Consider the following 25255-nt stretch of genomic DNA (forward strand, 5'->3'; position numbering starts at 1 on the left):
TGACGAAAATGAAAAATTACGACTTTGTTACCCAATGAGAAGTGTTCTAATATAGACAATGGGTCGTGTCTCATATTATTTGTTATATTTTTATTATTCATTATTTTCACTTGAATTGAATTTTCACTTGAAAGTTGTACTTCGCAGCACTTCACTTGCAATTTGCAATTTCTAGTTTTTAGCCTATTCATGACGTCAGCACAAAGGACCAGACAAACACCAGCTACGACAAAACTATCCATACAACACAGTCACGTGCCGGGTGCGTCACTCTTAAAAAATTTGATTTCTGAGGCCACCCACGCCCTTTCCCGTTTTAAAAGAAAAAATGTAAAACCAATCAAAAATGAGCTTTCATCGTGTTTTAATTAACAATTATATTTTACAACTCATAAGCAAACTAGGCCTAACTACCTGCATGAATGAAAATACCTACACTCAGGTGTGCACTTGAATAGGCAGGCCTACATTCACGCCTCCGCAATGTGCGGTGATGACAGCGATACGCTCTATATGATTTTATTCGACAATCAAAGGCTGGGTGGGAAATACGGAGTTGTTCATTCACGTCTTGTCTGCTACTCAATTCATATAGTTTTGGTTTAGTGTACCTATAAAATTGCAATTTAACAAAATGCAATATAATACTAACTACTGTTTAAACTTACCAATTGTGACGAACAACTTCAGCTTTTCTACCTCGAAACATGTTGCTGAACGACGCAGGCTTGCACCTCAATAAAAACAAAATACAAATCTCGTGATGATGCAAGGCCGCCGATGTACGGGAAATCCCCTTTTGTTTGCACATGCGCACTTTACAAAAAACGTATCGTTCCTATTGAGATGTTGAGATTCAAGATTCAAGATTCATTTGTTGACTTATCCATAAAATATACAAATGTATATAAAATGATAATAATAATAATAATAATAATAATAATAATAATAATAATAATAATAATAATAATAATAATAATAATAATAAATACGACTCAGACTTTATAAATGAGGTACTAGTTGACCATCAATCTGTCTTGAGCTCGAAAATATAATGCACACTTAAATCAAAACAATTTAGGATCATTGCAACCTTAGTAATGTTTCCGTTCCTTGGCATGTACTGGCCAAGGACATTTATTTCATCTTTTATATAAGGCCTTCGGCCCAAATAAAATATAATTGCTATTTACAGAGGGAATGATCACTTCCACGTTTAAATGAGTGATAAAGAAATTTACATAAACAACTTATTGTATTGATATCAGTAGTGGACATTAATTGAGTAAACTTAACTTTGGATGGATTAACAATAAAATACTTAAATATATAATCTTCACGAATATCAGTGTAACAAGGGCAATTTAAAGTAAAATGGTACTCATCTTCAACTAAATTTAATGTACAATGTTTGCATAATCTATCTTTTTTATCAATTTTTGACCATCTACCAGTTTCAATTTTTAATTCAAGGACTCCTAAACGCAACTTAGTGAGAATACGTCTATAATTAAAATTTTGTATATGCATTAGGTATAGTTCGATTGTAAAATTATATTTAAATGTCACATAATAATTAAGTCTGGAAAATAAATGAATTTGTTCATGAAAATTTTGACGTTCAGTATCAATGGTTGAACCCCAATGCCATGCATTACCAATATTTAATCCTTTGTTCAACCATAGCAGATTGCTAGCACTAGGCTATATCAGTATTAAATTTAAATGTCCAGTAGTACATTATATATCCATAAATCGAACCATTGTGGTATTACCGTTATAAATATATTTATAATGATAGGCCTGGACGTTTATAATTAAATACTTCTTCCACGCCCGGTCAAACCGACAGGATATGCATAATTTGTTGTTGAAACGGCAGCGACACCACTGACGTGACATAATGAAAATAGCTTATCGTTGTCATTCAATGTAAAGGTTCCTACAGTCTTACATAAAAATACATAATCGAATTAAATTATTATCGTTATAACTATGTTTATAATTAAATTGCAAGGAGAACAGTAGATGAAAAAATGTTGTCGAATAAGATCATGGATAGCGGTAGCGATAACAATACTGTACAATCAATTTGAAAATTGAAGAATCCCTACATATTAAATGGAACAATCCAGTCTCTTTATAAAGTTACACGTCAGCACTAGTATTGAAAATATAGGCCCCTATCTAAAGATGATGTTGCATGCATGTATATTTAACCATTGTAACTCAACTTATTTACAATCATTTAGTGTACCATTATACTGTACGCAAGCATAATACTTAGCTACACATGTAGTAAAAAGAAGGCTTGACTGCATGGTATTTTTTTCTGTTGTAGGCCTCTACTGAGGATTGAGGTAAATCCCGTGGTCTGACTGCCCTGCCCTCGTAGGCCCCTCAGGTTTATACATTTGTATTTGATTTAATTTATTTTCCATTCAAAATCACAAGTTACAGTAAAAAGAATGCCTTAAGTACCCAAAGAATACCCATTTATTAAGTCTAGTGTTAATATCACCAGACTTACTTTCAATTGCCTTATTTTAATGGAATTATCCGTAATCGACTACTGAGTTATCGTTATAACTATATTTATAATTATGCTCCACCGAGGATTAAAATAAATACCTTCATGCATCATCAAACTGACAGATATGATATGCGTGACAAAGCAGCAGTGGGTGTTGTCACTCAACCTTTTGTACGTCATTGACGTGAAAACCGAAAGGTCCACTGATTAATCTTAGATAAGAAAGTATAATACATACTCCAAGTATTGAAATTGACGTAGTGAAGAATTCTTGTCGTTCATTGATTGGCTTAGCAAAGAGGGTTTAAATCCGATGACTGAAAAAAGGTGAAATTCAAACATTTTGCTGCAATTATGAGCCTTCGTCCAGTTTATTCTTATATTATTATAGGGATTTTTCTAGTAACTAGTTACCGTCTTATTTTTCTGTGATTTTATATACTGTAAGAAATAGATCATATTGCATCATTCTGTGTGGTTTAGGCAATAAGGAATAAAATTAGTTGCTCGTTTTAATTGGCTAAATAATAAGTGGTTGCATCATGGCATAGTGTTTTGCATGAACAATTACCATATTATCATCTTCATCATCATCTCCAGTCATCAATAATGGTAGGCAGTTAAAAAATTAAAACAAGAGACAATCCAACATTTTTTTAACAAAACTTTATTTAATCTCGACATCGACGTGAACTACGTTGGTACTGAATACAATCAGTAGTTATGTAGCTTTTAATTATAATTTACAGTATGGTCAAGTATCAGCTATTGATCAGGAAAATGTAAAAGCAGTTTACTCAAGGTTCTGATACAAAATTTTATTATTGGAGCCATTTATACCTACCCGTCATTTGGGGACATTTTAACCTACATTCGCAGACGGGATCCCATGGCGGATAACCCTGATTTAAAAAAAAAACAATAATAAATATTTCTTCTCTGTAATATGCTGCCGTCGCTGCCTTTATGTCGTAGTGTTTGCACTTTGCTGTTGCCATCATTTACTGAATCTCAGGTTTATTTTTAGTAACTAGACTTGGGTACAGAATGGCCCTTTTGGGTTTTTCTAATGGCTTCTTTGTTTCTGTACGTGCTATGCTGCAAATAATAATTTTTTTTTTCAATTTTGTATTACATTTTTGATTGACTGTTTTTAACTTTTATAGAACATAAACATATTATTTCGTGTATTTTACCTTAAATCAACGGAGAATACAGCAATTTAACTTTTGGTTTATCCCGTCTCTGATTTTTGGTCTGTTGTATTCTTTATTGCCATGTTTGACAAATAAATAAAATAATAATAATAATAATAATAATAATAATTTTGGCTTATATAGCGCATTATGCTAAAGCCTCAATGCGCTTAACAGTAAAAATAAAATTCGGGGAAAAAAAATTAAGAAAAATACAAGTTAAAAAGGTGAGTTTTTAAAGCTGCCTTAAAATCATCAATGGAAGTTGCCTGTCGGATTGTAATAGGCAGAGCATTCCAAAGAAAGACGGAAGCCCAAGAGAAAGAACGATTACCATAATGCTTTGTCGACGGGCGAGTGGAATGAGCAAGTAGAGACTCTGAACTAGATCTCAGAGACCTCTTAGGAATGTAAGGATGAATGAGTTGTGAAATAAACATTGGCGAGGAATTATGAAGTGCTTTGAAAACAAATAATAAAATCTTGTAAGTAATTCTCTGTGTTACAGGAAGCCAATGAAGGTGCGTTAACACAGGAGTGATAAATTAAATAATTCACTTAATTTAACCAATTTAACTTGATAAAGAAGATGGCATTAGGCCCTATTTGTAAAGATTTTGATTGTTACGGTAGCATGTTGTCCTAGATGGATCAAGCAGGGTCCAAGTAGCAACAAATAATTGAATTTTGAATCTGAATCATAAGCCCTCACACATATGATTAGTATGCTAGTGGGGGCGCTATGACATTTCTTTTCCTTGAAAAGTACTCTAGTAGCATTCTTAGAAGCCAGGGCCATGTATGGCGATAGGCTTCATTTAAGGTCTGGAACTGTTTACCAAAATGAAGCCTGGATACATATAGGTACAAAAGTATTCTGGCTTACCAAATATCCGGGGTTAATAAATAATAAAAACCGTCCTTTATTAGATTAATAATATCAAGATCATAATGAAACAAATTATTAAAAAAATATAAAAACACACAATCCACTACTATAATACCCACTAATGATCACGCGAGGTACAGTTGGAAATACAAGCAAGTCTAACATTTAGTAGCTAAAACATGGATGAATAATATACTAACATATAAAACAAAATCAAGAATACTATACTGTAATATATACTATCTCTAGACAAAACTACTGTAGACTGATAGATTAATTTAAGATAAGCTTTAGTGAATACAAAAAGGACCCGAAAAAGGACCAATGACGTAAGATCTTCAATTCCGTGACCAGGATTCGAATGGGTTATTGCTACAATGCAATAACCACAACCAGGTGTGTAACCACCAGCGTGACCACTCACAATTTTTGATATACACAATGACTGGGTCGAAATTACCCAAGATTCAGCAAAAATTGCCCAAAATTACCCTAGCTTCCTGAAAATGCATTAAAATTTGAAAAATACGTGTTTTTCGCATGTATAGCTTCCCTTTTAGTTCAATTTATAAACCATTTTTTATTGAAATTATTTGTGTTAATTAATAAAATTAATATTCAGTCGGCCAGTTTTATCAGTGTGTAGATCAGTGATAAAGTTTTATTATGTAATGCATTAATTAGGTAAGATCTATGGCAACGGAAATCACAAATAAACAATTCTGAACCCATGTTTATAACAATTAACAGTCAATTAACAATGTTATGTGCACTTCGTTGAGTTTTGCTTACTTGAATGGACTGAAATATACTTTGAAACTTCTTAATTTTTCCTCTATGACAAAAATATTTAATTTTCTTAGTAAAAATAAAATACCCAAGGATTTGAACGGAATACCCAAGAACCCAAGACCAAGTCAAAATACCCAAGATCTTGGGTAAATACCCAAGCAGAGGTCACGCTGGGAACCACTGATGCTAAACAGCTGACGGGCGGGAATTTATATCTTACGCCCTCATCGGTATGCAAAGACCGCCGTATCCAACGTCCCGTATCCAAGGGACGCGCAAAGTAGTGGATCGATTAAAGTGAGATAAACAAACATTATGTCCACGTTTCTCCTATAAATGTAAAGTCCGCGTACTGTTTTCTATAGTTTTCTATAGATTGATCAAAATTTTAATTATGGCTGATGTACAAGGTAATTTTACTAACACTAGATTTAAGAAAGACTTTTGCTGGCAAGCGGCGTAGGTAGGCCTCTCTAACTAAAGTAGGCTAGGCCTAGACCTCCAGGCTAGGCCTAGGCCTAGGTCCACTCTCTCTACATAGGTAGGCTGGCTACCCACTTACTGCAGTGCTCTAGCTAGCCAGCCAGCTAGTATAGGGGATAATAGACCTAGGGCCTAGCTCCTAGACTTAACTTAGGCCTATCTTTTTTTAATGAAAAATACAAATATATTTTGTTTAATTTATAAATATATGTAAATTAATATTATGTAATCTAGGCCTAGATTAAATAAAATGAGGCATGGATGGGGGCCTAATTAATAAGTTACCATAATATTAATGATATTAATAAATATAGGAAATAATTCAATTCTGTCTCTTAGAAATGACAACATAAAAAAGTGAGACATAGAACATTCATTATTATGAATACTGTATTATTAGGGCAAATAGAAAAATTGATTAGATTATCACTCCTGCCTGCGTCAAAAATTCGGGAAATATTAATGCGGGAATAAAAAAAAAATTTTTTGCTGCATCGATTATTTCAACACCATAAAATATTATAAAATTAAACCAGTTTTTATACAATATTTACTATTACAGACCAAATATAAACAGTCCCTCCCTCATTGATAAAAATAAAAGCGAAATAATCTATTCCGATAAAAAAAAAAAAAAATGCCCTCCCTCATCAACTTTTTTTTAAAAGAAAGAGTGATAATCTAATAATTTTTTCTATGTGCCCTTAGTTATGTTACCAATATCACATTTATAATTTAGTCAGTCTCATCAAAGTGATGTATTATTTATTTTTGTCAGGCCCAAAGTGTGGGTATTAATATTATATTCAACCACAGAGCCCAAAATTTTTTTAAACAAAATTGTATGTAATTTAAAAACTTTTTTTTTTAAAATTGCTTTGTGTAGCCATTTGGCAAGGTAAAAAAATGGTATATCGGATAAAAATAACATGACAGTTCTGAGAAGTAGTATATAGGCCTAGGCATACAGTAGTTGCTAGAGTGTAATGCGATTGATTTTGTCTGGTGCTAACCATCAAATTGGCTTGGATGGAAAAAGCCTCCCTAATGTTTATTTCTCATGTGGGATTGGGTAATTTAATTTTAAATTTAATGCTTTTTTTATTTGGTTTCAATGTTGTTCCATTCATACTGTAGGGAACAGTATATTTACTGTTCATAAGTGATTCTATTATTAATCATTGGGCTCGTATTATTCTATTTTTTTTCTTACTGTAAGTGCTAGTTGCATCTACACTTTTTAACAGAGATACACACAAAGAAAGTATCATATAAACCAAATTCCTTACCAGGGGTTCGCCAAGTCAAAAGGGTCCACAAAAAATGTAGGGGTTTGCTAGAATTTTAGACCAGTTTTTTATGATTTCATTATTTTTCTTGTTTTAAAGAGTGTGATAAACATGTTAATACTGCTAATCATTAGGAGGCTTATCAATAGCTTTGATGTTGTACTCCATTTGTAGGCCTAATCTTACCATCATCCTGTCAGTGTAATATTGGCATCGAGTTAGACTTGGGGGTCCCAATGGGTCTGTGAATGCAAAATGGTTTTGAACCACTGATATAAACAAATATATAATAAATAGAACATATAAGAGAAAACAAGAATCTTGTAAATTTAACACTACTCAGTTTCAGTTTAGTATTCTTTCCATCTAGAAGCACAATGTAATCACTGACTTACAAATAGGCACTCAGAGAGATAATAATATATGAATAGGGTGGCTATTCATTAGACGTGGTCCTTGACTTCTCCAGTTTGTATTTTGAGAAATCAATAGACCACAGTATCGACTCGTTTTTTGTAATTTGTTCACAATGAGACCTTGGCAAAAGTTGATAACTAAACATGTTTTTAAATGGTACAGCATAGTGTTTATCGTAGTCAATTGCAGGAGGTGTTACTTGAAGGCTAATATGCTGACATTACAATGCCATGATTCTTTGTCCAATCCAAGTTTGTGTCAGAGTTTTTATTACAACCAAAAACAGATTCTCTCGAGGAGGATTCCATGTAGTCAAGTACTGAATGAATCACCCTAAATATTGTAATAATGCTTTTGTTTGTCAGTGTCAGGGCTAATTTTATTGATTTCAGTCAACACATTGGCAGTCAGGATACACTGCTTTGAAAAAGCAGTGTAAGTTCCAGCTACGTAACCCAAGCTATTGTAGAATCACCTCCTATTGGACACCCTTATTAAGGGACAATTTTTTGTGAAACAATGGAAAATATATTTTTTACACCGCAGCCATGCCCTTTTTAGGCGCACACACAACTTTCTGAGTGTGTCAAGAGGTCATTCAACTCTTATTCGGTGTGGACACACTGTTTTTATCGTGATAACACATTTAATAGACTAAAATAATATTTGATTCATATTATTTTGACATTTTTGAGCCATAAGTATAACATTAAATGATACATCTTTATCATTAACATGGATGTCAGTACAGAATAGGCCTGCTTTAAGTCTTCATCTTTCCAGTGGGCTAAGTGTGGATTTGATGTAATTTTTTGTATAATACTGTGGTATTAATAATATTATTGTGACTATCATTATTGCAGCATTTTCAACATAAAAATGTATATTAATTTTGCAGTGCATGTGTATTTACTAAAACACTGTATATACAGTACATATAATACCTTAAATATGTGTTAATAATTATTTTTTATCGTTATATTGTGAAAGAAATAAATGTTGATTTGATTTATTTAAAATATTAAATCCATTTTTTTTTCCAGTTTTGGTAAATCGTGAGCCACAAAGTCGAAACACTCGAGAACTCCGTGGAAGGTATGGAACTTGTCACTGCTAAAACAAAATATGCACAACTCAGAACCTTCTTGTTCATAATCTGCTTGTAATCAATGAGCAAGACGTTTCATGTACAGTGTGTGTGTGCACACACCAGTATGGAAACCATAAATAAATTGCTGATTAGGGGAGCCACAATAGTTGGTGTTTGCTAAGGTCATGGATGGTTATATACCAGAGGAATGGAATAGTAATGGCATGACTAGGAGAGCTGAGACATTGTGAATAACTGTTAGGCGTATCTAGGAGTATTGAAATGGAGGGGGGAGGGGAGGTGCTGATAGGGGTGCACAAAGGTGAAGTGGGGAGGTGGCTTGATAATTGAGTGAGGGGCCCTATCTCGCAAAATAAGGTGATTTTTTTTTACTACTGGAGTGTAATTTCTTTGCTTCAATCATTTGCTGTGGGGACAACTGGGGAAGCAAGCTGTTTATTGTAAGGGTGTGCACTACCCTGTTCACCCCTAGATACACCACTGAAAATCCCTACTATATGTCAAAATATAATACTTTACTATCTTTCAGTGTACAAGCAGCCTAATTTATTGTCGCTTTGTTGTGATAAAGATAATATTATAGTTTATCATATTTTATCTTCAACATATTTTTTATCATTATTTCTTATCATTAATTAAAAGTATACTTTGACTATTTATTTCTTTACAGGGAAAGATGTATATATCTTGCTTCTCCCAAAACATGCAAGACAAACTGGCTCACAGCTGTAGGGTAAGAAGTTTTTTTATCATGAAGGAAAATATGCTTTTGCAGCCATCAACCAATTAATAATAATAATAACAAACAAACAAAAGAAATAATAATAACAACAAATTCACTTTAATCCTACCAAGTTGATATCTTACTCAATATCAAGGGATTGCCTATGACGAGTATTGTCACACTGCATTATTATCAAAATATTTTAATCATCATAATTTTACCAATGATAACAATTCAAAATACAGCATTACTGTGAAATTCCTTCCTCTTCAAATAGTTCAACTTCTTTCTAACATCTTACAGCGCCAGTGACAAGCCAGTTTTTGTTTTAATAGGCGCTAGTAAAAATGTGTATTATTATTATTATTATTATTATTATTATTATTATTATTATTATTATTATAAATTTGTTTTACATGTCTCAGTCAGTTTTGTCTTGCATTACAGACCCAACTTGGTGTGGGGAAACCAAGAAATGATGTGGCCTTTAACAAATGGCGCCCTCAACGCTGAACCCACAGGACGCTTAATAGAGCTGTCAATACCAAAGAAAGATTTCCGAAATCCAAAAGATGGGAAAAAGTATGATTGCTTAAGTCTTAGGTTTCTGTTGATTTTAAACCAATTTTTTTTTTTTAGTGTAAAAACAATATTTTCTATAAACTAAATATCATTGTATCATTTTTGTATAAATTTTTAGACATATCCATGTATACAGTTGTGGACGAAACTCTGTAATTTGGGAAGTGAGTCCTCTAGCGATGAGATCCAATGGTACTGAACGGTTAACAAATCTAGCACAGTATAAAAAACTTCCTGTAGCTTATCAGCAAGACAGGTGAGAGAACATATTCAGTTATGATAAACCATGATAATATTATTGATAATTAAGTAATAATAATATACAGTAATAATTTTTACAATGCTTTAGTTATACAGACAAATTAATTGAGAGGTAGGTGATAAGATGATGCTTGTCAGGTAGAGTAATTATGGAATTGGTTGTTTGTGAAAAATTGTTGAGCAAAAGAAACAGCTGTCAGAGTTAAGTATAGAAATACTGTATTGTGGTTCGAGAATAATTATTATTTCATTTTTTATAGTTGAACTCCGGTTGGGAGTCATTATTCTGGCAAATATGGCTTTGGGGGAGCAACGTAATATTACTGTATAAAATAATAATGATAAATAGTATATAATAAATAATATACATATATAATGCCCAATGCAAAAGCTCTCCAGGGACTTCACATCAACATACAGAAATTTTTTTAATCAATGAAGTTAACATAAACAAAAACAAAAACACAGGAAAATCCAAACAAGTATAGCTGCACAAAAAACCCTGAAGAGATACAGTACAAACATAATATTTGCATATTAATAGATTGTCTGTTTTTCATAATTAAACTATTAACATTTTCATAGATAAGTATGTGTTGCTTTATATTGTAAATGCTTACTTGATATGTAAATTAACCAATTAGTAATATAAGTGAATTAGATTCATAAACATATGCTTTACTAATTTGTCTAGGGCCACACATGCTTTGAGCTGTGGGCGTTCATCCCCTATCTGGTCCGTCAGTAATGCTGCAAAGAAGGCAGTAGAAAAAGAACGAATTGAGAGTCTCGCAAGATCCAAAACCCCACATAGAGACTACTTGCCAGCACGGGAAGTAAGTTGACAGACATACAGCATTTGTGATTTTGATTATTTTTGTTCACAGGAAAAACAAGTTATCTTGATTCATATTTCAAAACCTTGTGTGTAATGAATTTTAAGAATTCAGAGGGCAACACATAATATGTAATCTTTCAAGAACAAAGGAAACACCATAAAAAATATAAGGAAACAATGAAACAAAGGTTAAAGTACATACACAGCTTATTCATAAGAAGGAAGCGAAGAATTCTCTGGTAAACCAAAAACAACACATAAAAAATAATTTAAAGGATCTAAAGCAACTGAACATGCCGTGGACAATAAAAATGTTTAGATTCTGGCTACTGACAAGTTGGGTACACCGCACTGATCTGAGGCGTAAACACAAGGCCAACCCCTATTACAGTAGTATAAACATTCTCTTCCCAAGTGCATATTTACTCTTGCTTTTTAGGTTGAAACTATTGTGGGTGGTGCTGCCAAGAGAGCTGTAGCCTCACCAAGGCTGGAATACCTTGCCAATCCAAAGTCACGGCCAGTTGGACCGTTCAGGGACTCAATATGGCCAGTAAGTGACCATCCAATATCTTTATGCTTGAAAATGTTTATGTGATGTAATCATCCCTGTTTACAGTGGCAACATTTATATTTATTGGAAGAATTTAATATATATAAATACTCTATATGAATTACTGTCATAATAACAAATTGCTTGTTAAATGCTGTTAAAATATTTTTAGCAAATTTGTATACAAATCATAGCTCAGTTTCTAAACTATCATAAACAGTAGTTTTTGAGTTCAAATCCCAGTGAAACAAAATATATAAAATTTTATTTGATATAATTGATATATATCCCTAATGGGAAAAGGTTACTAAATTAATAATAATTTTACATATGTATAGGATTATCGTTTTGCAATGTTTTGTAGTTTTCTCAATCTATTTATAAAACAATGTATTTCGAGCTTCAAGTTAAACAAAACTAAATTTACTTATTGTATAGGTATCTGCATCAGTTCTAAAAGCTTCAGTATCACCACGACAACTAGAACTCTCAAAACCGAAGAGTGTAGCTGAAGGTTATCAACCTGCACGTTCTATTCAGTGGGAGGTCAAAAGGTCAGCAAAGCGAGCCGTCGCAACTTCAAGAACCAACGAGCTTGCCCAACCAATAACACGTGAAACAATGCATCATGTTCAATTTAACCCTGATGCATTTGTCGTCAGCGAAGCTGCCAAGAAAGGGCGCTGCCCTCCGAGGGTTGAAGAATTAGCTATTCCAATCCAACGTTGATAACAAAAATAAGGCATTAAATTTAATTACAACAAAACAAACTTCTGCTTGGGGTATAAGCTTAATAAATAAATTTATTTCCAGTTACAAAAGATATGAATCAATGAAATTTGTCTTCTATACCATGTTTTTAAGCAATCATCTTTAAACATTGTTCTTTTATATGGACGAAACAAAATTGTCCTTGCAGACAAAGTCTAGGTAAATCCTATTTGGAATAGATGACAATGATTGCACTAAGTTATAATTTTTTTTTTTTGCCATTCCAAAACCAGCATACTAAATGTTTAACTGAGTAATTAGTATAAGATTGTGACAGTATTGTATACTTTAGTACAGAGAATCTGTTATACTTTTACTCAATAATAAGTCAATTCCAGTAAATGACCGATCATTTTAAATCTTAAAATGTGGAGAAAGAGAATAATATTAAAAAGTCAATTTTCATTTTTGGGTCACTTATGCCAGTTGGTTTTGGGATGGCATGCCTCTTTTAATTGCATAAAAAATGAATTGTTAGCTTGAATTGGTGCATATGACCATGTTCTGATATATTCGTTGGGTAGGCAGTGGGCAAATGGTTGTTTTTGCTTTCCTCACTATTTTTGGAATGAGAATATTATTAACCCATCCTTATCCCATTTTTTCCTCCTTATGAATGATAAAACCAAAAGCTAGTGCAAAAAACTGTAAGGATTAAAAGCTGTTTTGGTATGTGTGCTAATATATTTGGAATGCAATACACATGGCTGTCAAGAAACTACAAGGGTGGGGATATATGCCTCCCCTTCCCCACCCTAGCAAAAGCAATCAACATTTCAATACTATACTAAAAACCACTACTATAGTAACTTTTGTTGTAACTCTCCTCCCATTTTGGTGGCCAAGGAATTAAATGTGATAACTTTGTTTTTTTTTTGTTAACTGGTAGTTAGCAAAACTGTATACACGAAAAAAGTAAGCATACTAATTTTGCTACCAACAACTGACCATATAAATGATTATGGGTACATAATTGCACAATTATAATTAGAGCAGATTCAGATTTTAAATTTAAAAAAAATGGGGAGGGTGCAAATTCAATAGAACACCAGTTTTAGAATAGACATCAAAAAGTTTAAAAAAAAAAAACGCCCGATGCCCCCCCCCCCCCCGACCTGAATGGGAGAAGTCGCACCCGACCTGAATGAGAGAAGTCGCACAAGTCAGTTAAAGGCAGTAGTTACAAATTGGTAGCAAAGCAACAGGGTTAGAATTATTTTTTTAGCTCAAGAGATTTAAGGAAAGAACACTCAGAAGTTAAATTCAAAAGCAAGTCTGTATGCAAAGGATTCCGATGACCTGTTGCCAACCTGACTGAGACCTTTTTTTAGTAGTTGGGCAGTGCAATACATGCAGTTGGGTATTTTTAATTATTTTTCTCATTCTGGGTTTGTGTTTTCACCGACGGTATTTAAATAGTATGTATATATTGATTTTCTTTAACCATTGCAAATGCCTTTTAAATTGCATATTTTATAATTAGGTGAATTAATAATATATTTACTATGCTGGAAATGCAACAAGTTAGTGGCTCTTATCACATGTATGCAGTATTTTTATATAAAAATTACAACCATAGGCAATTGTTTCATAGGGCTTTTTTGGTATATATAAATATTTACAAACAATTATATATTAACTGTGTCACTGATTCCATATGATGCCATTTTATGCAGCTTATATATAATATGCAGCATATATATATAATATATAATGAATATGTAATATTTTAACAAATTTTTATTTTTTTAATCATGGTGTTGTAATTTTTTCTCTTACAATTGCCAAGTACAGTAACAAATATTTAATAACTGAACATTTAATTTTATACTATGCAGCTTTTCCATACATTTATATAATATTCTAACAAGTGTTTTTTTAAATAGTTTCATAATTATTTCTCCTGTTACATTTGCAAGTATAAAGGAGGTAACTATCTTATCTAAAATACCATTATCATATATAATTTCATACTATGCATTTTCCCTATAAGATTGAAATTTCATGTTTATGCAATGTTAATTTAGTGCCTCAATTTAAGATAAAACATTTCGCAGCAAGGAGATACGCAAGTTATATGCAAAAAGTGAATATTGTTATCGTATCGTAAGTGTTATTTACATAACAGACCTTTCCTGATTGTCAAACTTACCAAGCACAACAGGTCCAAGGATACAACCAGCAAACAAATTTATGCTGTTGTGTTGTTTTTCGAGACCTTAGCAACATGATTCAAGGGGTGGGGCTTACTAGAAAGTCCATTGTGGTTGTTGAAGTTATTGATATTGAAATACAGTATTAAATGTTAATTAATTCCCCTGCCTTGGTTGAGCCTTACATAATTGATTAGATTATCTTGAGGCAAGGATAAACTTCATACAATAGAAGTGTAACAAATAAGTGGGCATTGTTATTGATTTAATTGATATGTCACCCCAGGATGCTAGTGACTTACTGAGTTTAAAAGACCGTAAACATAAATTATGCAAATATGTTATCGTAAATATTATCGTGAAGGCGTATGTTTTATGCCCAGTATGTTGTTGGGTATCCTTCAAATTTGAAAATCATGATCTGGTTCTCATTTGTTCTGTTGAGAGCTTATGAGTTCAATGACCTTGAATGTTCTTCAGCATTCAGGGCACAATTGTCAGGAAATATGTGGATGTTGTTGTTTATTGATGTCAAGTTATATATGATGCAATTTCAGAAACAATCAATATAAAATAATGTGTGTGCTAATACTACTAAAACATAAATAAAATTATATTTTGGCTAAATTAGTAGGAGCTGTATTACCCAGATTGGCAGGTGAAAGTTATAGGTAGTAACTTATTTTTTACTAACATTTTCATATGGCTCTATACTCCTGCATGTTAATTGTACACAATATGTATTATTATATTGATGAATTATGAATTGATTATTGGGAAAATTTTTACATATCATATCACTGGTATTTTAAGTTCATGTATTAGTTATGCAGTATAATGCATTAATTCCTTCGAACTTTTGCACTACAGCCTGTAAAAATGTACAGTATTGAGAGTGCTATATCCCTTTAGTGACCACTGACTTACATGAGAGCAATATTATAATTATATGATGTGTGATTATTACATGTATTTTAAAAGTTATTTTGTTATTTTCACTATCTTATCTGCAATTGGCATATTTAATAAAATATTGGCTTTTATGATTTAATGGATTTAGGGGTTGTCTCCTGATTTTAAGTTAACCACTATCAACCTGGTCAAACAGTTGGTCTATAATACAGTATTATATTTTCATTATCATGTTACCTTATCAAACATTTTGTATATATATATAATACAGTATAACAATCAATATAAAATAATGTGTGTGCTAATACTACTAAAACATAAATAAAATTATATTTTGGCTAAATTAGTAGGAGCTGTATTACCCAGATTGGCAGGTGAAAGTTATAGGTAGTAACTTATTTTTTACTAACATTTTTATATGGCTCTATACTCCTGCATGTTAATTGTACACAATATGTATTATTATATTGATGAATTATGAATTGATTATTGGGAAAATTTTTACATATCATATCACTGGTATTTTAAGTTCATGTATTAGTTATGCAGTATAATGCATTAATTCCTTCGAACTTTTGCACTACAGCCTGTAAAAATGTACAGTATTGAGAGTGCTATATCCCTTTAGTGACCAATGACTTACATGAGAGCAATATTATAATTATATGATGTGTGATTATTACATGTATTTTAAAGGTTATTTTCACTATCTTATCTGCAATTGGCATATTTAATAAAATATTGGCTTTTATGATTTAATGGATTTAGGGGTTGTCTCCTGATTTTTTAGTTAACCACTATCAACCTGGTCAAACAGTTGGTCTATAATACAGTATTATATTGATTTTATTTTCATTATCATGTCACCTTGTCAAATATTTTGTATATATATAATACAGTATTAGTAATATTTTTGTGAATTATTACAAGGATTTAAGGGTTGTGTTCCCATTTTGATTATCAATACCATCATCCTGCACATTGGTGTATGTAATTTATATATTGGTTCTATTTTTGGATTTAAGAGGTGTTTATTGTTTTGTTTACTATCATACACCTTTATGAATAATTGGCATATATATTATACCATATATTGGTTCTATTTTTGGATTTAAGGGTCATGTTCATTGTTTTGTTTATTATCATACACCTTTTCAAATACTTGGCATATATATTATAATATATTTATTGGTTCTATTTTTGTGAATATTGCACGGGCTTCAAGGGTTGAGTTTACTATTGTTTTGTTTATTATTGTATCACCTGGTGGATGCCAGATTTGTAAAACTTCACTGCAAGGAGCAATATAATAAAGACTGACGTGATTCAAGGTACTAGTTTTTCATTTGTTGGTATGTCTTTTATTGGTTCCAAATATATTTACATAATTAAAAGAGGGCGCTGTTTATGCAAGGACTTTTATAGGTCCTCTGGGTTTATGCTATTACTGTAATACTAAAATATTCATGTACTGTATTAAAAAGTGATGGATTTTTCTCAATTATCTCTATCAATCATCCTAGTACAGTAATAATAATGCTGATAATATTAATACATAGCAACTGGGTATTTGCCACATGTCAGACTTGTAAATTCTGGCACTCGCTATACGCCCGACTGTTGCTGGCCTACGCAGAACTACGGAGAACGGCACAACGCATGCAACGGATCGTTTTTAATGACGATCCATTCAGACTGCCACCAACAGTCAGCAAACGGTGTCGCACAGTGGCACTAGGATTTCCCCGACAGCAGGCCAAGAATTGTACTTTGGTGCATAGCGCTATTCGAAGGCCCAAGCCGGGAAAGGATTTGGGACGGGTGTGTCCCCCTCCCCAAATAATCTGCCAGACACTTATATACAGGGCATCTTGACCTAAGGATGGTGTTTTTGTATCTCATCAGTGTCCAAACTATTAATTTATATCCTATCCAATTCAGGCCAACATTTGATAATAATACAGAAAATGTTTTAAAATATCATTTTATCCAAGACGAATCTATACTAACATCTCCTATGGGGGAACAAAGCCTCCCCGATTGGAGGGGGGGGGGGGTGCTGTAGCCCTTCCTAACCTCCCCATAGCGCCGCCACTGGTGTCGCATCGTTTAGCACTCACAGGGAGTGGAGTTGGATTTGTCGTACAACACAGTGAGTGCATAACGATTGTGTTCTGCTTATTATATAAAACAGTAACGCACAATGTGTACAGTTTACTGCTACCTAGCGAGTACGTTATTTATTCCAAGTCCAACATCCAAGATGAAGATTAACTATTTTGCTTGCCTTGCCCCTTCTGATCAATATTACCAGTGACATATGCCCTCCATCCTATGTTGTTAAGGCTTCCGTTTCCATATTCTCAACTTTACCACTTTCCTTTGATTTTAGGTATTCATTATAGTGTGCAGGTATCCCTTTAAATATGTTGATCTTTTGTCTGATTTGCTTAGGGGTATCTTGGTAATAGTTCTTCTTGTCCCTTGCCATGGCCTGCAATCCAACAAATGATGTTCAATAATTAAACATGTCTCTTACAATATATCAATGTTTTTGTCTACATTATAATCGTGAAAGTTGTATGATCTTGGGGATGCACATGCATACATTTAGGAATTAATAACTGCGATAAAAACTAAAAATTCATTAATAATCTAATGAAATAGTAAATTTGCTTATTTAAATTGATAAAAATAAGACATAAATTCCAAATGTTTTACACAATTTGCTAGTGAATTAAAAACTGAAAATCATTCTACAAAATTTGAAAATTAAAGGAAAAAATATTATACAGTGTTTTAATTCAGGGTCACCTAGATAAGTAATTTATAGATAGATATTAAATGTAATTGTATATCAGTAGATGCTGTGTAATCAATTACTGTTGCACCCTTCGCTGACTATAATTACTTTCTTAAAATGGTAGCATTATAAAGCTCTGTCCACAATGTCATATTGGGTGTAAGATGACATCATCATGCCCATATATAGGCAATCATGCCCATATATAGGCACAACATGCCCATATATAGGCACATCATGCCCATATATAGGCACATCATGCCCATATATAAGCACATTATGCCCATATATAAGCACATCACACTTATTTGTCACATAAAATGTGATACAGTAGTGTGGGCAAGGCTTTCCCTTTATGTAACAACACTGACCTTATAATCATCTCCATATTTGTCAAGCATATAAACACAGTACTGCACAACTGGTGCAGATAAACGGAACGTTCTACTTGGATTTGTAGGTAGTTTGGACAAATCTTCCAATTCTGTTACGAAGGGAAAAAAAACCAATAAATAAAAAATTTCAGGTCTAAAAACAAGGGTAATGAATTATCATTCAGAAATATTTGGCACCAACCAAATGTTAACAGTAGTTTGTTAGTATACCAATATATTCATGGATTACTGCAAAGGAAGGGAGTATTGACAAATTGTTTAGCCATCAACACTGCACTTTCAAAAGGTTGTTAAAATCACAATTCATTGCGCCCACCTTGAACCACATGTAGCTTAGTTGGGTCTAATTTCTTCTTTTTTGTCTGTCTGCTCCTAATATTATCTACATCCATTTCCTCTTCATCTTTCAAATTCTTCGGTTTCATTACCTCCTAGAAAATGGAGCATATTAGAATAGAAAATTAAACTTCACATATAATTAGCATCATTTAATATTCTTTAAAATAAACTTTTAATATTAAACACTGAATAACAATAGCATAATTACACTATGTAGACACATTATTTGACTAGATATTAAAATATGATTTTACTTTAGTCATACTACTGTATTTATCAATACATTAGTTTGCAATAAATCACCTTGGTTTTTGGTATTGGTACTGCCTCATTTGGATCATAAGATAGGCCCATATCATGCATGTTCTGCTTTGTTGTTTTCTTAGGATCCCAGTTGTGTTTCATCTGTTCACTGCAAACAGGTAAAGAAAAGGTTTTTTAAATATATTCCATCTTCCAATAGAGTAAATACATGCAATTATAATTCAATATTTTGACCATAGATCATATATGTTCTAATTAACCGCACTGTGCAGTCGAACGCCAGAGCATACAGTATCCATGTGACCTTATTGAAGTTGAAATTGTGAGTGTTGTCGGCCACCCAACCAGAACCCAATATGGATGCTACAGGTATGCCTACCTTGTCCTTATACGCCTTTATCACGCTGCGGTAGACATGTTCGATCGATGACAAAAAATGCTGAGCAGTGAAGCGTAACCAACAGAAATAACATAGCAGTTCGGCCACATTTTTGAATGTCATGTTACTCAAAAAATCATAAATCCTTAACGGAGGGTTTTATCAACATAATTTTTTTCTTTAAAATGTTCGCAAAGGACATATCTACGTACTGTATGAATAAAAAAAAATTTAAAAATTTGACAGATTTTGTATAGCTATAGCGTGTTTTTATTATTTCAATTGTTTTGACAGACTAAACAAATTTTAATTTTTTTGTTATTCATACACGACTTAGATATATCCTTTGCGAACATTTTAAAGAAAAAAAATATGCCGATACGACCCTCCGTTAAGGAGTTATGATTCTTTAAGTAAAATGACCTCCGAAAAAATGGCCAGCAAACTAGGCTAGGCCTATATATTCGGTCGAACAGTTAAATACAGTAATGGCATTTATATTCTGGAGGGCCGCCTACAACGAATCACCTTTTAACTACAGTGCTAGCTAGGCTCTACATGAGAAGGGACTGAGTGAGCACGGCGGCTTCGTCTCTATTGTAGGCCTAGCACCACCGGGCTAGCCTGTGTACCTACTTAGACCCCCTAACCAAAATTTACCACAGAACTGTCGGCTGCTTTTTCATTTTCCTCCATTTTTTCCGTAAGTTCACATTGTAATTAAACTTTTTACGATTCCTAGTGCGTTTATTTGCCATTTTTTTCACAAACGTATAGTTATGCACCACGGAACAAACATGTGTCTTGTTTTCGATCGTCGTTGCCTCCAATTTAACCTTCGACCTTACAAAAATTCATAGTTACAGTACTGTAATACATTTATACGTTATAAATAAATACAATACAATAATCATTTTGTTTTAAATATGTATCAAATAACGTTTATTTTTCCAATGTCACAATTACCCTATAAATTATTTTGTAATAATTAGAGTATACAGTAACTTAATTTAATACGATGCCATTTATAATTGAAAAAAAAGTTTTATAGTCTAGGGGGCGCTATGTAAGAAAACAGCTGTGAATTAAAAGAAGACCGATTTGTAATTGTAAATTAATTCTTAATAATATTGTTTTTATAAACAAGTACTATATATTATATAGTACTTGTTTAGAAAAACAATATATTGTATACGTTTAAACAAATATATCAACACAATACTGTACAATTAAATAAATATATTTGGTTTATTCTTCATAATGCCAAATAAAAAAAATATATATAGGTGGGAATTTTATATTGAAAAAATAATATTGTCCATGAAACGCTAATTAAAATAAGTATAGGCCTATTTTAATTGAACATGTGTATTATTTGTGGGGCATGTTGTGATTGGTCAGTCAAGCTTGGTTGATATTCCAGAAGTGTCATTATACTTCCAATAGTCTACATTGAGTACATAGGAATATTGTATATATCACTATATAAGCACTGTCATTTAACTATCAATTATACATTTGATTTTTCACGTAAAGCACAGTTCATCTGATAGCAGATCATATTACTAAATGATTCTAATAACTCCACACAGAAAAGTATTTGAGCATATTTCTTCTTACTGTCAATTCCACTAATTTAAAGAACAGAAAAATAAACATCATATAACTAAGCCACATCCAGCATTTGGACAAACGTAAGCTTTGTCCACACTATCAAACCCATATATAGTTATGACGTGCCTATATATGGTCATGATGTGCCTATATATGGTCAGGATGTGCCTATATATGGTCAGGATGTGATGTCATCATGACCATATTTAGGCATGTCACATGTTTTTTTTGTCAAATAAAATGTGATAGCCTGGATAGGGCCTTGCAACTGCATGGCAATTTGTGATAAGCAAATAAAATATAAGTTCATTTTTAAAATTCTAACTCTGTATGTATATAAATTTTAACTGAAAATTAAAATTGTTTTAAAGATTTCTACTATAGATTTTCTTTTATGATAATATGTATACAAAAAAACAAAATATTTTAAACATGTTGACTTTTTCAATGGCTGTCTTCTAGGGTAATTAATAATAAGTAAATAATGGTTTCTTGACTTCCATACCCCCTCCCATATTTTATAAAAAATCAACATTATAACCATTATATTTAAAAAGGCTCATATGTTAGCCAAGTATGATTGCATAAAGATTTGGTGTATGGAACACAATTCAGATAATGGCACCAACTGCAAAACTCAGTGCTCTGTACTACATAGAACATTAACATTAGAAAAAAGAACAGAAACAGGAGAATAGGTACAGCAACACCAACAAGCACCCGTCGCCTCAGCACATCCCATCTTCCAAAGACAACATACGGGAGAAAAATGATACCCGCTAGCACACCGACGATGAACCCACCAATCTGAGCAAAATTATCCACAAATGGCAAGGTACCCGATACGATGAATACGCTTAAAATCAGTAGTGTTTTCAAAAAGTCAGTTATAGTAGATTGCGTTAAATTTCTTGACTGAACTATTTCGATGAATGTGACACCAAGGAAACCGCAAACTGCTGCTGTGGCACCAACTTGTGGCATGTACGGTATAAAGATACCCGACATCTGTTCATCAGAATACAAACAAATAGCAAAAATATTTATTATTTATCAATAATGAGGTTAGTATAATATGAAAATAATATACATAATATTTAAGGAACTTCGCGGCTAATGGTGGTGGGGCGAAGGTAAAGTGGGGCTTTAATAATTAGGTGAGGAAGGCGCTAGCTCGCAAAATAAGGTGATTTGAGGTGATTTTTAACTGCCTGAGCATTTTTCCAATGGGGCTGACTGGGGGTGGGACACAATTTTTAGAGGTGTGCACCCCCCCCCCCCCATGCACTCCCTAGATATATCACTGACATGAGGTAATTAAAGCACTATGCTTTAGATTTTTGATCCCAAGAATGTAGACTAAAGTGCATACAGGATTTCTTTCTACAAACTTGGCCACATTCTTTAAATCAGTAACTGAAGTAGGGCAGCTAAATAGAAGTTGGAGAAGGGCCTGTGAATTTGAGTCCCAGTTGGCACAAGGCAAACAGAGGACCAGTTGTCAGGGAGAAATTCCTCCATGTTCCATATATCTAGCCACATCCACTGTCTCTATTAATTACTAACCAATGAATTAAATACTCAATGACAACAGTGAACAGTTTAAAACTGCAGAATAATTTTCTTTTTTCAAGAAAAAATTATGTTAAGAATCGCTCACCAAATTTCCTGCAAAAACACAGGTGAAGTAAATGATAGCAACTCTACTACCTCACAACATCCAAGTGGTCCTTGTGGATCATATTCTTGTTTAGCAAATTCAATTCGAAGCACATGATCTTCACGCATACATGGTGAATACATAGCCCCAATCCCTGTAACCAAATAAAAATATTGTTCAATTATTTTTATTAATTTTGTTCAAAAATTTTTTCAAATGAGCAAATTAATTTTCATTTTAATGAATAAATGAGTTTCTTCACAGATTTCACCAGACTGCATATTTTTACAGTACAATCAAGAAAAATCCTGTATACCTATCCAATATCTTGCATTTGGTCCAATCCATACATTTGGATACACAGAAACTGAAACTGTTTCTGTTCCAATAAATGTCTTTACTCCCTCTGCATAAGTCAGCTGTGGCGTTATGCCAATTGGTGCAATACCCCCAAAGTAGCAAAGAACAGAGAAGACAAACATCTGTGCAACGGTGACTAAAGTTATGAAGACAGGCTTGAAGTCCTTATACTGCTGCGTTTGAGCCACTGGGACCACTGACCTTTTTGGGCGTTTTTCTTGTTTTGTGCTTGTTTCTTGATCTGCAGTAAGTTTACTCAGTGATTTCATCTGTAAATAAGAAGTTGATGTTGAAAATAACAATGATTATACAAAAAAGTTATGAAATGATATCCTTAGTGTTTTCACATACCGAAGAAAACCAAACCATCTCATAAATAATTCAAAAACACATTACATTCAAACCTCAACAATCTTTTGGTAATAATCCCAAGCATCTTGTCCATACAGGAGGGTGTCTAATGGTCTGTTAATTGACTCTTTAGACAGCCTGACCATCTCCTCTAGTTTCTTCCAGTGCCCTTCGCATCTGGTGCATTCTCGTAATCTTCCTGTAACTACTGTCTGGTCCTCCTCATCAATAGCACATGTCTGGTCCTCCTCATCAATAACACATGTCTGGTCTTCCTCACCAATAGCACCTTTCTCATCATCCACTAGAATAGCACCTTTCTGGTAATCTCTAATGTCACCTGTATTGTCATCCACTCCAATATCACCTGTTTGATCCTCCTCTTCCATAACACCTCTCTGGTACTCCTCTCCCATAACACTTGTCTGGTCCTCCTTTCCAATAACACTTGCCTGTGTGGTATCTTGTATTATTATATTGTCCTCAACATCAACAATGTCTAGGTCGTCATCTTTAGCATCATGATTATTTATAACAGATTCCCGATTGCACATATTTTCACTTTTGTCAACACAGGGGTGAAAACGAACAGATATCTTACTCTTCTCTTGCTTGTCATCTTTAGAAGTTGTTTTGCTTGAGCTGTCCATTTTATCTGCATGTATGTTTACACAGACAAACCGTCTTGACTCAGCCTGTGTGTCAGTAACCATAAAATTTTTAGTAGGGCCTGTTGAATGCGTCACACAGCTATCTGAATAGCTCTTTGAAGACATTTTGTTCTCTGTATTCTCTTTACCCTTTTGATTGATATGATTTGGTGTGCTGGCTGCAGTGGTCACCTTGACACCAAAAGTAGTTTCTTCGTCTTCTCCCTCTTCTTCATTGCCACCATTTTCAATTTCATAATGTCTAAAACGCTTTGGAAGCAGATTAACAAGTGACGGTGCAAGTTTACCATTCTGAAAAATAAGATTTGATAAAAACCAACATTAAATTGAATTAGTTTATTCACAGATGATACAAGGTTTGAACATTACATAGAATGTACAATTGCTTAACTAACCCTGGCTTTTAAAGTGAATCGCTGTTGCCAAAATTCCAGTTGATTGTCTTCCGATGATATGCCAAGAAAGCTGGAAACACTTCTCACTGCTTTTCTCCCAACTACTACAGAGGCACCACTAATAGACTGCATCAAATCCATCTCCAATGAGTCCAATATGTTCTGGTTTCAGCTAAATGAAAAATGGAAACATTTACTAAACCTAGAGCCTAGAAAGCATTTTGAAAATATTGTTTTATTTAGTTTATATTTTTGGAAAAGCTTGTCATCAGGGGTGGCGCCAGGAGGGGGAGGGAGGGCCCCCGTCGGGGAGAGTTCCCCCCCCCCCTTTTTTTTTTGGGGAGAAAAAGCATAATTTGTCGGGGAGAAAAAAATATATAATTTATTATAGGCCTAGAGCCTATGTATTTTCTACATATTATTAGTAGACTCTAAAATCGATTAAATAGCTTAATAATTTTCGGGGGCTTTGCCCCTGACCTTTTTCGAAATATTTTACTTGAACCTCGACCACGCCCAC

The 25255-nt window shown here is 33.2% G+C and overlaps 3 protein-coding genes across 3 annotated transcripts; 1 reads left to right on the forward strand and 2 right to left on the reverse strand.

The window, feature by feature from the left end:
• Positions 1–5664: 5664 nt before the first annotated feature.
• Positions 5665–13442, forward strand: LOC117123566 (testicular haploid expressed gene protein-like). Its single transcript, XM_033269543.1, has 8 exons — positions 5665–5820; positions 8643–8694; positions 9381–9443; positions 9882–10016; positions 10135–10272; positions 10972–11113; positions 11555–11668; positions 12107–13442. The coding sequence occupies exons 1-8, from the start codon at positions 5805–5807 to the stop codon at positions 12395–12397; spliced, it is 951 nt and encodes a 316-aa protein (XP_033125434.1). The 5' UTR covers positions 5665–5804; the 3' UTR covers positions 12398–13442.
• A 3298-nt stretch (positions 13443–16740) lies between these two features.
• LOC117123567 (nucleolar protein 16-like) lies at positions 16741–20520 on the reverse strand. The gene is made up of 5 exons (XM_033269544.1): positions 20345–20520; positions 19345–19453; positions 19019–19133; positions 18679–18791; positions 16741–17998 (listed from the first exon to the last, which is right to left on the reverse strand). The coding sequence occupies exons 1-5, from the start codon at positions 20440–20442 to the stop codon at positions 17837–17839; spliced, it is 597 nt and encodes a 198-aa protein (XP_033125435.1). The 5' UTR covers positions 20443–20520; the 3' UTR covers positions 16741–17836.
• Positions 20521–21194: 674 nt separating this feature from the next.
• LOC117123656 lies at positions 21195–24876 on the reverse strand. The gene is made up of 6 exons (XM_033269655.1): positions 24736–24876; positions 23723–24631; positions 23275–23587; positions 23009–23112; positions 22059–22306; positions 21195–21315 (listed from the first exon to the last, which is right to left on the reverse strand). Exons 1-6 carry the CDS (start codon positions 24874–24876, stop codon positions 21195–21197), a joined length of 1836 nt encoding a protein of 611 aa, XP_033125546.1.
• Positions 24877–25255: the final 379 nt, after the last annotated feature.

The sequence above is a fragment of the Anneissia japonica genome, unplaced genomic scaffold (assembly GCF_011630105.1).
Source record: "Anneissia japonica isolate Jap-2015-1 unplaced genomic scaffold, ASM1163010v1 scaffold287714_len2871179_cov188, whole genome shotgun sequence".
Classification (NCBI taxonomy): domain Eukaryota; kingdom Metazoa; phylum Echinodermata; class Crinoidea; order Comatulida; family Comatulidae; genus Anneissia; species Anneissia japonica.

Bases quoted from the DNA above. Each gene is read 5' to 3' on its own strand.
- LOC117123566 (XM_033269543.1), top strand. The intron at 9,444-9,881 runs GTAAGAAGTTTT...CTTGCATTACAG, and splicing joins AACTGGCTCACAGCTGTAGG to ACCCAACTTGGTGTGGGGAA. The intron at 11,114-11,554 runs GTAAGTTGACAG...CTTGCTTTTTAG, and splicing joins ACTACTTGCCAGCACGGGAA to GTTGAAACTATTGTGGGTGG.
- LOC117123656 (XM_033269655.1), bottom strand. From the start codon at position 24,876: ATGGATTTGATGCAGTCTATTAGTGGTGCCTCTGTAGTAGTTGGGAGA. The intron at 23,588-23,722 runs GTTTGAATGTAA...TCTTATTTACAG, and splicing joins ATTACCAAAAGATTGTTGAG to ATGAAATCACTGAGTAAACT. The intron at 23,113-23,274 runs GTATACAGGATT...ATTTGGTTACAG, and splicing joins AAATGCAAGATATTGGATAG to GGATTGGGGCTATGTATTCA.
- LOC117123567 (XM_033269544.1), bottom strand. From the start codon at position 20,442: ATGGCAAATAAACGCACTAGGAATCGTAAAAAGTTTAATTACAATGTG. The intron at 19,454-20,344 runs GTAAATTTTGGT...ACCTGTTTGCAG, and splicing joins AAGCAGCCGACAGTTCTGTG to TGAACAGATGAAACACAACT. The intron at 17,999-18,678 runs GTCAGTGTTGTT...GTTGGATTGCAG, and splicing joins AATATGGAGATGATTATAAG to GCCATGGCAAGGGACAAGAA.